The 13,158-nt window shown below is 42.0% G+C and overlaps 1 protein-coding gene across 1 annotated transcript in view; it reads left to right on the forward strand.

The window, feature by feature from the left end:
* Positions 1–4,568: 4,568 nt before the first annotated feature.
* Positions 4,569–13,158, forward strand: part of LOC112228795 (AMME syndrome candidate gene 1 protein) — a 38,369-nt gene continuing 29,779 nt past the window's right edge. Inside the window, exon 1 of the mRNA XM_024394438.2 lies at positions 4,569–6,234. Coding sequence (XP_024250206.1) covers positions 5,789–6,234 — 446 coding nt within the window. The 5' untranslated portion in view covers positions 4,569–5,788. The remainder of the gene's footprint in view (positions 6,235–13,158) is intronic.

The following is a 13,158-nucleotide window of genomic DNA, read 5'->3' on the forward strand; positions in this document are numbered from 1 at the left end:
TTGGTTGGTAGTGTCCATCTAACTGCCGAGCATGCTTGAATTGTGATCTAAATATTTTCATACATGCTATTTTATCCTGTTTTGTATACACATCAGTATTAATGGAGCTCAATTGAAATATGGAGATAGTTGTCACACTAAGTCTGAATTGGTTGACAGGGTGCCTCTGAGGCTGCGTTTACACAGGCAGCCCAAATTCTGATCTTTTTCCAATAATTGGTCTTCACACCAATCAGAACAGCTGTTTTGCCCATAATGGGGCAGCATGTGTAAATGCTGCCAGAGCTCGCCAGATATGTACATGTTGTAGCCTACATGTTGATGAGTAAAACGTTTTAATTTAGTCAGGTGTGGGGGGGGGGGAATTAGAATCTAATGAACCCGACTGTATGGGTCTCTATTGTTATTGAGGACCGTGCCCCTCTGCCTTTGAAGAGATTAGCAGTATGACTCATCTGTGGGGGCATATGCCTAATGGGGGAAATTAGTTGCAAATTAAGAGTACCTGGAGGCCTGTTGCTTACATTTCCTAGACAGAATCTAGTCAGCTAACATTTCTTGCTGCCTTGTCTTACCCTTTTAATTTTAGTAATGTTCACCATTACAACCATATTTGAGCCTGTTGCATAGATCACAAGTGCATATTGTAATGTTATTGGAAGTAATTTCTATAATCAACAGCTTACTTTATCTACACTTCTACAAGTATAATGTATGACAAGTAATGCAGAACAAATAATTGTTTACTATCAGGTAATCATCTTTCCAATTTGAGGACAACACATGAAATCTGAATGCTATCTGACACATTCACAATCTGGTGTTTGTCAAACTACCTCTGTGCAGCTGTCTAACTGTTAAAAGATGCCTCAGGCAGGCACCAGAGAATCACATGTACCTTCCTGGAATGTGGAGAATGCTGCCTTTTCAACTGCATGCAAGAGACCGACAATGCCTACAGGAGAATAATTTTAACTGTTTAAATACCTAAAAATGTTGAACCTATGTCTCCTGGGAAAATCATTGTTTTTCGTGATGACATGTGTCACATTGAATCAATATCTGAGAGATGGACAATTTTGGCCACCCTCTAAATCAGTGTTATTCAAAATCTGGGTCACCAAATTAATTTATATATGGGGGAAATTTTGTTTTGAATGCAGCCTAGTACTGTTGCAATTCACCTATCTTCCACATAGGGAAGAAATTCTAGGTGTAGTACAGATTATTTTATGGGACAATATAAGGTGCCTTTGGAAAATATTCAGACCCCTTGACTTTTTCCATATTTTGTTACATTACAGCCTTATTCTAAAATGTATATATTTTTTAATCCTCAAATCGACAATACCCCATAATGACAAAGCAAAAACAGGTTATTAGAAAAGTTTGCAAATGTATTCAAAATAACATACTATATTTACTTAAGTACCTTTGACTCGAAATTGAGTTCAGGTGCATCCTGTTTCCATTGAACATCCTTGAGATGTTGCTGCAACTTGATTGGAGTCCACCTGTGGTAAATTAAATTGACTGGACAAGATTTGGAAAGGAGCACACCTGTCTATATAAGGACCCACAGTTGACAGTGCATGTCAGCAAAAACCAAGCCTTAAGGTCGAAGGAATTGTCCGTAGAGCTCCAAGACAGGACTTTGGGGAAGGGTACAAAAAAAATGTATGCAGCATTGAAGGTCCTCAAGAACAATGGCCTCTATCATTCTTAAATGGAAGAAGTTTGGAAACACCAAAATTTCCTAGAGCTGGCCGCCCGTCCAAACTGAGGAATCGGGGGAGAAGGACCTTAGTCAGGTTAGTGACCAAGATCCCGATGGTTACTCTGACAAAGCTCCAGAGTTCCTCTTTGGAGATGGTTGTCCTTCTGGAAGGTTCTCCCATCTCTGCAGCACTTCACCAATCAGGCCTTTATGGTAGAGTTACCAGACCGAAGCCACTCTTCAGTAAAAGACCTATGTCAGCCCGCTTGGTGTTTGGCAAAAGGCACCTAAAGATTCTACCACCATGAGAAACAAGATTCTCTGGTCTGATGAAACCAAGATTAAACTATTTGGCCTGAATGCCAAGTGTCACATCTGGAGGAAACCTTGCACGGTAAAGCATGGTGGTGGCATCATGCTGTGGGGATGTTTTTCAGTGGCAGGATCGAGAGAAAGATGAACGAAGCAAAGTACAGAGAGATCCTTGATGAAAACCTGCTCAGGATGTCAGAATGGGGCGAGGGTTAACCTTCCAAATGTGTATATACAGTTGAAGTTGGAAGTTTACATACACTTTAAAAATACATTTAAATTCAGTTTTTCACAATTCCTGACATTTAATCCAAGTAAAAATCCCTTGTTTTAGGTCAGTTAGGCTCATCACTTTATTTTCAGAATGTGAAATGTCAGAATAATAGCAGAGAATTATTTCAGCTTTCATTTATTTCATCACATTCCCAGTGGGTCAGAAGTTTACACACTCAACTAGTACTTGGTAGCATTGCCTTTTAAGTTGTTTAACTTGGGTCAAATGTTTCGGGTAGCCTTCCACTAGCCTCCCACAATAAATTGGGTGAGTTTTGGCCCATCCTCCTGACAGCTAGTGTAACTGAGTGGGGTTTGTAGGCCTCCTTGCTCGCACACACTTTTAGTTCTGCCCACAACTTTTCTATGGGATTGAGGTTTTGTAGGGCTTTGTGATGGCCACTCCAATACCTTGACTTTGTTGTCCTTAAGCCATTTTGCAACAACTTTAGAAGTATGCTTGGGGCCATTGTCCATTTGCGACCAAACTTTAACTTCCTGACTGATGTCTGGAGATGTTGCTTCAATATATCCATGTAATTTACCTCATGATGCCATTTATTTTGAAGTGCACCAGTCCCTCCTGCAGCAAAGCACCCCCCACAACATGACGCTACCACCCCGTGCTTCACGTTTGGGATGGTGTTCTTCGGATTGCAAGCCTCCCCCCTTTTAGATGTTCTTTGGGTGGTGGACCATTCTTGATACAGACGGGAAACTGTCGGGTGTGAAACCCAGCAGCTTTGCAGTACTTGACACAAACCGGTGTGCCTAACCCGTTCAAAGGCACTTCAATATTTTGTCTCGCCCATTCACGCTCTGAATGAACCACACACAATCCATGTCTCAATTGTATCAAGACTTAAAATCCTTCTTTAACCTGTCTCCTCCCCTTCATCGCCACTGATTGAAGTAGATTTAAAAATTACATCAAGAAGGGATCATAGCGTTCACATGGATTCACCTGGTCAGTCTGTCATGGAATGACATGTTTTGTAAACTCAGTGTATACTTCATTGAGTACAATTCTACTCCAATCATCTTGCTAATTTAACACTTGTGCATGTAGAAACATTTCATTGGGCTATCACCCTGTCATATCAGGATTCTAACCTGACTACAGATGAGACAAACTTCCAAAAATACCATTAACTTCTCAATCAATGATTTGTTCTGGGACCAAGGGGTGGCCAGCTCATTGTAGCAAGTATAGTTTGCTGCTCTCGCAAATAACCATTTGCAATATACAGTAGTTCAAATGAAGATGGGCAGTACAGTGCAAAATAATTGGGGGCTTCAAGCTGATGTTAATTAATTCAGCCTAGCAGTTTAGAGGGCACTGCATGTGTTCTCTCCAAACCTGCTGTGTCTTTATCTGCTGAGCGCTGAGAAACCTCAGTCATCCTCCATTTTAAGGACTGACTCAAGCAGCTAGCCATCTGCAGTGATGTAACCTACACTTTTAGGGCAAGCATGTCTGACTTTGATATCACTCTCACTTACACTATGATAGAAGGGGTCTTGGGTGTTGTGATCTTACTGTTGTCATCTGTTGGGTAAATTATAAGGACACTTTCCCAATATAAAGCTGATCCGTCCCTGTCCCGCAAACTCTCGTTCGTAACAACAACAACACGACTGACGGGCTAGAACTCATTAGATAACTAGTTCACACCTGCTGCTGTGCTGCAACCCCAACAACTGGCAGAGCGAAAGTATGATTTTCGGCACAACTGTAACGCTTTATAGCCTAAAACCAGGCAGGTATGTCTATGTACCACCTTACGTTACACTAAGTATCACACTGTACCTGCCTATAACACCAATGTAATAAAGAGGCACTGACATAATTTTCGCTAAACCTAACCTTTTCCTAACCTTAACCTCAGTCTACTATCCAACCTGCCACGTTAATTATTCTAACCTGCTGCGTAAGTTCTCCGAACCCTCTACTAAAAAGACACTTCGATATCGAAGTGGCATGAAAAGAGTGTTTCCCATTTTGATATGGTATTGTGAGAGCAATCGAATCCATTTTCCAAGTCTGCTATTCCAAAATCCCTGGCGTGGCAAGTCGATTCTGGAGTAGCAGAGACATTAACTGCAGCTGATGTGACTTCATGGCAGGCAAGAAGGGCTGACAGCACATTATCCGACTACAACGAAATTTATTTAAAGGGATGCATGTTTTCTTTCTCTGAGAGAAGATGGATACAAATTGTCTAAAGAAGCATAAATTGTAAAATATTTATCCTGACGCGGTTGAGGCCGAGCTGATTAGAAGCTGAGGTGGATAGCACACGCAGCAATTTTCTTTGCGTAATTCGCAGCAAGAATTCAGATTTGACAGACAGAAGATACTGTGAGACTATACGCATTATGCGTAGGAAACCATTTCAAAACATTTCCTGGATCTTATTTCGGCGTTGAGAATACGAAAGATATTTATTACTAACCCGTGTTCTATCGCTGTGAATATCAGTGACGACAGATGATCACATTTCCCCCCTCCCGAACATCACAGAGGCTATCAGGCTAATGGTAGCCGCTGTGAAGAGCTAGAGTAACCAAACCCGGAGGATTTCAGAGTTGGAATAGAATGCTGCTCTATCAAAATGTATTACATTCAACGGATGACAAGGTCCAAAACAAATCTACAGCTAACTTTCAGCGCTGATATGACGCTGGGGTTTAAATAAGATTTTTGAAACTGTCCGAGAACTGACACAAAATACAGGTGCAAACTGATCAGCTGGTTTGTTGAAATGACTTGGTCAGCGCTGACGCTGTCTGATGATGGATCAAACTGCATAGCCAAATGCCATTTTACTTTGCGTCGACTTGACGTTTGGAGCTGCAACACATTGGGTCAGTTGTCTAGCAAGAAGTTCGGATGAAAGTAAACATCTGGTGCAATGTTAAGCTACATGGTGCGAAGCGTAATGTACTATTCGTGCTAAAGCGTATGGGTCCTGCGTACTCAAGCTCCCGACTCCCACACAAAAAGGATTCTCTGTGCTGCTGGGGGTGCAGTGCAGTCAGTAGCTGTCACAGCTCCACATCTGGCTACTGGCTGTCTAGTTAACTAGCTAATTAGCTAGCTAACTGTATCAAAGTCTGTGGTCTCTCTGTTGGGTAGCTAGTGAATTAGTTCCTGTATCATTCGAGAGAAAGATTGCTTTGTGAAATCACTTCGGTGGTTATCGTGTTCCGAAGAAGAGGCCTGTATTTTGGACACTATCTGAGATCAATCGAAACATTTAAAGTGGTCCAGTGCTGTCTTCTAAAAGAAAACACTTAAGGATTTTGCGTAAGGCACGTATTTTTTTAAAGGCAGAGTTAGGGTGACATTGCGGTCTCTTTTTATCGAATATAACGTCGCCCGACAAAAAAGGGAAAGTGGGGCATTGTCCATCGTACGTATTAACGCAGTGGGATTTTTACGTCTGGTCCGCGTTTCCACCCACCCCTCCCGCGTTGACGGTGATGGGTCGGAAGCGGTGTGTCGGTGCAGATTGTTCCAAGATGGCGGCTGGGTGCTGCGGGGTGAAGAAGCAGAAGCTGTCGGGATCCCCCGGGTCGGGGGGTCCTGGCGGGGTGGGGGCGGGTAACGGGGTGGTAGGGACCGGACATTGTGGCTCGGACTTGGGGATTGGTTCCTCCTCGACTGTGGTGGCAGGGAACATGAATCGAGTGAACGGCCTGGGGGGTCCTGGGGGTAGTAGTAGTAGCACCAACGCATTGTCCCCAGCCCCAGGAGGCTACAACTCAACTGGCATCTCCCCGAATCTTAGCCCGGGATGTGGTTCGGGAAGTGGAGGCAGGAAGATGGTTGTTTCAGCGGAGATGTGCTGCTTCTGTTTCGACGTGCTTTATTGCCACCTGTATGGATACCAACCTCCCCGAACACCCAGGTTTACAAACGATCCCTAGTAAGTTATATTATTATGTTGTTAGCCAGCTAGCTTGGTAGTTAACTACCGGTGTGCTATTGTGAACATTATCATCGACTGTCTAGTTAAGATAGCTAGTAGTGTATCTAATGTTCTTAGCTAGCCAGCCAGTTACATCCGATAACGAAACAATTACAATGTGGCAGTTTAATAACACAGTCTGTTTTTTGAATTATGCAACGTTGGGAAGTTAACTTATCCAAGTAGCAGCAGCAATATATTATTTTCACTAGGTGGTGTGGTGCTCATGGATGCTAGCTAACGTCTGCTAGCTAGCTCAACAAAGAAAAAAAAAGTAGCTAGTTAGCATTAATGGATAAGTTAGCTTGGTAGACAGGAAGGGCGAACGTTGCAACTTCCCAGTTGAGAAAGTTTGGAAAACCCCACGCAGCGCGTGGTGTGTTTGTCACTTTATCTATTTTTTTGAAAATGAAGCTGCTAGATTCTTTTCCGTCATCTAACATGGAGCTCTGGAACGTTGATAGCGAACTTGTAGCTATATGGCTAGCGCGCTAGTTGCCGCTGTCTGAGTTGAGTAGCCAGCATTCAGGTTAGCCAGCTAGCACACCTCAGCCAGGGAAACGTTAAAGGGGCCATCAGCAGTTGCTTTGTACATTTTTGGACTAATAAAATAATTATGTACCCATTGATTCCTGAAGAATATAACTTAGAAATGCCGTATGAGCTTAGTTCAACTGTCATACCTCACCAGAACCCAAAATATAAGTTGTTTTACGGCAATGTTTGTAAACAAAGTCAATCTAAACTAACACTGTATGGCCACAAAACATGGTTAAACCTATAAATGTGTTATCATTGATGGTCAGACCTTTTATCAATTGCTGTCTATGAATTTGAGTGGTTATATTTCTCCAGCCCCATCCCTCATCTTTTATTAACCCTATCAGTCCCGAGACCCCAGCAAATATTTGATTTTCATTTATCTCTATGTCCAGCCCATGTTTTACATTTTTCTTCCTTCAGGACAACAAGTATAACACACAAACAGTTGCATTCATGAGTTTTAGTGAGAAATGTCAATCAAAAAAGATGTTCCCGAAAACCTGATAAAAATGTATTTATAAGAATGCTGTATGTACATAAATTGTTTGTTCACAGGGACATGAATATAAAACTAGTCGGTGACAACTGTGTGGAGTTTGCGACAGCAACTATGTTGGTTTATAGAGCTCCCCAGCTTGCAGTTATAAAACCCGGAAATGAGTTACCTCTGGTTTGTACAGCCATCCCTAATGGCATAAATGAATGGCGAATGAATAGGGTTTTGTAATAACCTCAAACCTTATTTTCGATATTTAACGCAGGCTTAGGAGGTCTCATACGTATTGCTCTGAGACAATAGCACTTTTTCCTGTGATTTCCTTTGATCTTCTATGTAGAATAACCCCTAACCTTCTAACGACTGTTGTGTAGCTCGTAGAGCAAAACATTTGCGTGTTTGTGGCAGTCTCTGCTTTTAATAGTTTATAGTTCAAATCATTTGAACTTTACAGCCGTTTTTGTAAAAAGACCCAGCACAGGGCCCCTTTCGGGATCTGCCCTTTTCTCACTAACACAGCTCTAGCTCAGCCCCTGTTAATCACACAGGCTAATGGTTGGTATCTATGGATGCAGACGAAATTGACTAATCCAATGTTACCCATAAGTCTAGCTTAAACACACAATGTTTAAAAGGGGTTAGAATTCCAACACTTTGCGGTGGGACTCATTGGGTTAAACGAAACGGGCGGGGAGTATGGTTGGTTTGTCATCGTTTAAACTGCAGATTTCCGCTTTAAGAAATTGGCTTGCTAGCTAGTTCAACTGGACACTAGCTGTGGTAGTTTGCTTAAAGCGAGTAACCAAGCCAGTAACTCATGCCAACAGATGTTTTATTTTGTTAGATTGGGCATACCGTTACTTTATTTGTGAAACTGCTGACACTGAACCCTGGAGCAAGCTGTTGTACTCTCACGCAAAACATAATTATTTTCTAAAAGGTCTTTTTCCACATATGTTTTAAGTTAAAACCTCAAAGTACAAATTAACTGTAGGTAGATTTGGCAACCCCAGAGATTTTATTCAAAACTCATAGAAAATGTGAACCACGTGCATGCACTAGGGCTGGGAATTGCCAGGGACCTCAAGATATCACAATACCTAGGTGCCGATAGGATGTGTATTGCAATTTGTTATTTTTTATTGTGTTGATAAAATGTTTTTTATACATTTTATCAATACTGTACATTGCTTGTTTACAAAGACATAACACAATCAATGGATTAATAGCCTACAACCTTTGTTTTGGGTTATGATAGTGCAATACAGTTGTCCTAAACTCAAGGCATAAGGTAGGCTAGCTATTTAAAAATACTGCCTAGTCAGAACATTATTATTGTTCCAGCTGGCCGATAAGCCAGAGCAGAGAATTTTCAACCAACCTTTTTACTTGGTGATACTTTCTCAATTACTGACTTGGAAGACAAAATATTTCTAATGCCATATTTTTCCATGACTTATGCCATCTGAGTGAGTGACGAACAAATACAATGGGGGCCCCTGGAGGTCAGGGCCTCTAGGCCTTGGGTGCTCGGTCAGTAATTCAGCCATGATTACTACAAGGTTTAGATCGCTGGCTAGACTAACTTACCTAGTCATCTATAAAATGTTAGCTGATATGGGATAACTGAGTGACTGACATAACAAGAGGAGAATTGCTGATGCACAACAACATTTCGAAATTACAGGTTTGGTGCTCAAACATATTTTTTTTGTGGTGTGGGGACCCTTGGTGTTCCTGGCCCCAGTTTAGCCTACACACTTAGGCCTACGTTATTGGGGCGGAAGGTAGCCTAGCAGTTAAGAGCGTTTGGCCAGTAACCGAAAGGTCGCTGGTTGGAATACCCGTGCTGGAAAGGTGGAAAAATCTTCCTTTCTGCCCTGAGCAAGGACGTCGACGCCCAGCAACAATTTCTCCCCAGGCGCTGATGATGTCGATTTAAGGCATCATCTCTCTGATTTGAGGGGTTGGGTTAAATGCGGAAGACACGTTTTGGTTGAATGTATTTAGTCGTTACACTGATTTAGGTATCCCCTTTCCCTTCTATTGTCATCAATTACTGCCAACCTAATAGCCAGTGTGGCTTTAGGGGGCTGTTGTCATGGTGGCCTTGCTCACAGTAAACATTGAGATGCTATTTTTATTGCGATGTGAATGTAATTTTCTCCTCTAAGGCTGTTAAAATGGTAATTGGCCATAACAGATAACTCAGAATTATTCTCTGCATACTAGTGTGCAAGACCATATTTTAGCAGATAAGTAATTTTCAAACCAAATATGTCTGAGCTGCCTTTTTGCAGTTTAAATGTGTTGGGATGAATACATTCTGTTATGGTAATATATGAATAAAGGATAGAATATTGTGGTCGCATCACCATCCCAAATAAAACCTTAGTCACTGTGATAATTTTGTATCTTGTGACATATTGTTTCTTATATGTCCTGCTAGTCAAAAAACGGGTTTGACAGCTTTCGAACAAAACCCCAAATGTCCCCCAAATCATTGATGCATTGCAGCATTGTTGCTACCACATACATTTCACAGTGATTCTGTCTAGACTCTGTTAACTAGAATATTAGCGCTGCTGTTCCGTCATTTGAAAGTATCCTATGCATTTCTAGATGTTTGAAACTTCATAAATGGGAGACCTGGAGACAAACTATCGATGCCATTTATTTCAACATTGTTTTCTTTATAGAACATCCAGACATCAACATGCAGCTCAAAACATTGTTATGCGTCAAGTCTTTTTTACATATTTAAAAAAAAAAATGCTGTGCGCCTACACTGCCTTCAGAAAGTATTCAGACCCCTGGACTTTCCCCACATTTTGTTACGTTACAGCCTTATTCGAAAATGTATTACATTGTTTTTCCTTATCACTCTACACACAATACTTTCCAAATGCACTGTAGATACAGGTTTCTGCATCCCACCTTTTATCATCATTCCTTTTGGAAATTGCCTGGCGTTTCTATAGATATGCAAGGGAAAGAGTGCATAGAACATATTTATCTCTCCTCTCCCTCTCACACATGCATACGCCGGATCACATGAAAGTATATGTCATTTTTGTCATGTTGGATCGAGGAGTAGAGCAATTGGTTGACAGTTGGACACGTGATCCCATTTCTCAGTTTACAAGCACAGGGATATATTGAGAGGTCTAATGTGTGTGTGTGTGTGTGTGTGTGTGTATACATACATACATACATACATACATACATACATACATACATACATACATACATGCATACATGCATACATGCATACATGCATACATGCATACATACATACATATTAGTGAGAGTATCCAGGTTGCTATTGAATTATTGAATTGAAGGGAATTATTGAATTATTGAATCTATTGAATTGAAGGGTATTTTCCCTTGATTCTGAAGTCCAGTTTTCAGCTCGTGTGTAATGCTATAACCAACATCTTGTGTATGTTGTCATACTCTGTATTCACCCAAGCACGATGAAGAATAGTCTGAATCAGTATGTTCTTTGAGTGTGACATGAAGCAGCTAATGCTCAGGGCCATGGGGATAATGCACTGTAATCCGTTGATCTGTCGGATGCCCACTGTCTCTGGATTTTGAGGTCAAAGGAAAGTTCTGCCTGATGTCAGGAAATGGGACTGAAAATCCAAGCATGGAGTGGTAGATGGTTGGGGTTGGAGGAGGTTGGAAACCCAGCTTTTTATTGTATTTTCCTTCAAAGGGAAATTCCCCCGTGAAATGATTATTTTATATCCAGTTCCACTGTTCTGGAAAGACTAAACAAAACCCGAACAAAAATCCACTTGAGTATATAGCATTAGGAACTGTTCTTTCCATGACAGACTGACCAGGTGAATGCTATGATCCTTTATTGGTGTCACTTGTTAAATCCACATCAAATCAGTGTAGATGAAGGGGAGGAGACGGGTTAAAGAAGGATGTTCAAGCCTTGAGACAATTGAGACATGGATTGTGTATGTGTTCCATTCAGAGGGTAGTTGGGCAAGACAAAAGATTTAAATTAACTTTGAACGGGCTATGGTAGTAGGTGCAGGCATACCAGTTTGTGTCAAGAACGACAACGCAGCTGGGTTTTTCACGCGCAACAGTTTCCCGTTTGTATCAAAAATGGTCCACCACCCAAAGGACATCCAGCGAACTGTTGGAAGCATGGGAGTCGACATTGGCCAGCATCCCAGTGGAACGCTTTAAACAACTTGTAGAATCTGTGTCGCTGTACTGGGGGCAAAGGGGGGTGGAACTCAATATCAGGAAGGTGTTCCTAATGTTCTGTCCACTCGGTGCATGCTGGGGTGTTTTACTTCAGTAGAAGGCATCTCATACATTCATATTTTTTTAAGGTTATATATTCTTAAATGGGGAATTGATCACCCAGAGATGGTTGTTTGCAGGAGGCAACAGAATACACACGGTTCCAGCCCCTCTACTCGGTTCTGACATTAGTATGGTACTAATATAGAGTGCTCTCTGCAATCTCTGTCCATCTATGAAGACAATGAACTGAAAGCCCCACTGTTTCTATCTATTTTAACGCAGTTGACATCTTTATGCTAATGTTTTGTATTGAATAGCAAGGGCTTTTGCTTTGTTGAGACTGCACTCTGGTCCTCTCCAAATTTACCCCCACTTGCGTTAGCCCATAAGTCCAGAACGGAGACGCGAGTAGTCTGATCCACCCAGGCGAGTGCGTTTACCACCAGGAGGATTCACATGATCAGGTGGGCGGGATCAACTCCAGGAGGAAGAGGGTTATTGCTGTCTTCTGGGCATGGCTCATAACCATGGTTGTATAATAAAGCTGCTCTGCCGGGGCTTAAATGAACGTTAAACTTACCCTTGTACCTCAAGCCTCCAGCTTGATTTATTCTAGACAACTTAAATGTGTTAGATGTACTGGGCCTGGTTGTTTCTGCTTGAGGAAGTGATGTGAGGAATATGACACCAGTCCCTCCCATCCCCCATCTGATCTCTGCACACACTCCTGCCCACAACACCAGCTCCACTTGTGACCCATACATTAGTAGCCAAGGGAGTGTAATAGTGTAATATGTCCATGCATGTGACTTACACCTATTTTCTCAACTTGGTAGGTACTTAGCCAATACTACAATATTGAATCTCCTGAGTAGTCGCCTCCCCCCCACACAGTGTGAAAGCTGGCACTGGGCCCGGGGATTGTAATGTGCAATTGTGACGGGTGGGACTGACGTCATCAGGACTGATTAGTAGTCGGTCTGCAGTGTGAAGGTGGCTGTGTGAACTGGGCTCCAGATGTAGCAATGCGCATGAAAACGCCCCTGCAGCTTTTTCTACTGTTTCCACTGTTTGGAATGGCACGGGCTGATTGGTATAGAGCAAACGTTTTGAAGCAACTCTTAAAACAGGATGTGATGACATAAATACGTTTTATCTGAACTAATGTGTAGACTTTCCCTTTGTTTGACTTACTGCTTTAAATTAAGACCAAGTGACTAACTGGGCACAGTTAAGTATGCTTGACAAAGCTTTTTAAAAGCATCCTTTGTTTGATGTACTTCGCAGAGACATGGTGTGTCCTAAGAGTTTGACCTCTGCAGTGCAGAAAGTTGGTTCTCCGACTGGATTCCATCCCAATGTGTTTGTGTGCCCGAGTTGGCAATGGATGAATACCAAATGGGAAGTGATGGATCACCCTTTTACACATGTCATTTAATTGAAAACATTGAGGATGTCTGCTCTTCACTCTTCAGACATACAGAACCGTTGGGGTGGGGGTTGGTATGGTATGTGAGGATAGCGTTGGCTGTGGGTGGGGAATGGATGATGAGTGGAACCGCCAA

Source organism: Oncorhynchus tshawytscha, linkage group LG30 (assembly GCF_018296145.1).
Source record: "Oncorhynchus tshawytscha isolate Ot180627B linkage group LG30, Otsh_v2.0, whole genome shotgun sequence".
NCBI lineage: Eukaryota > Metazoa > Chordata > Actinopteri > Salmoniformes > Salmonidae > Oncorhynchus > Oncorhynchus tshawytscha.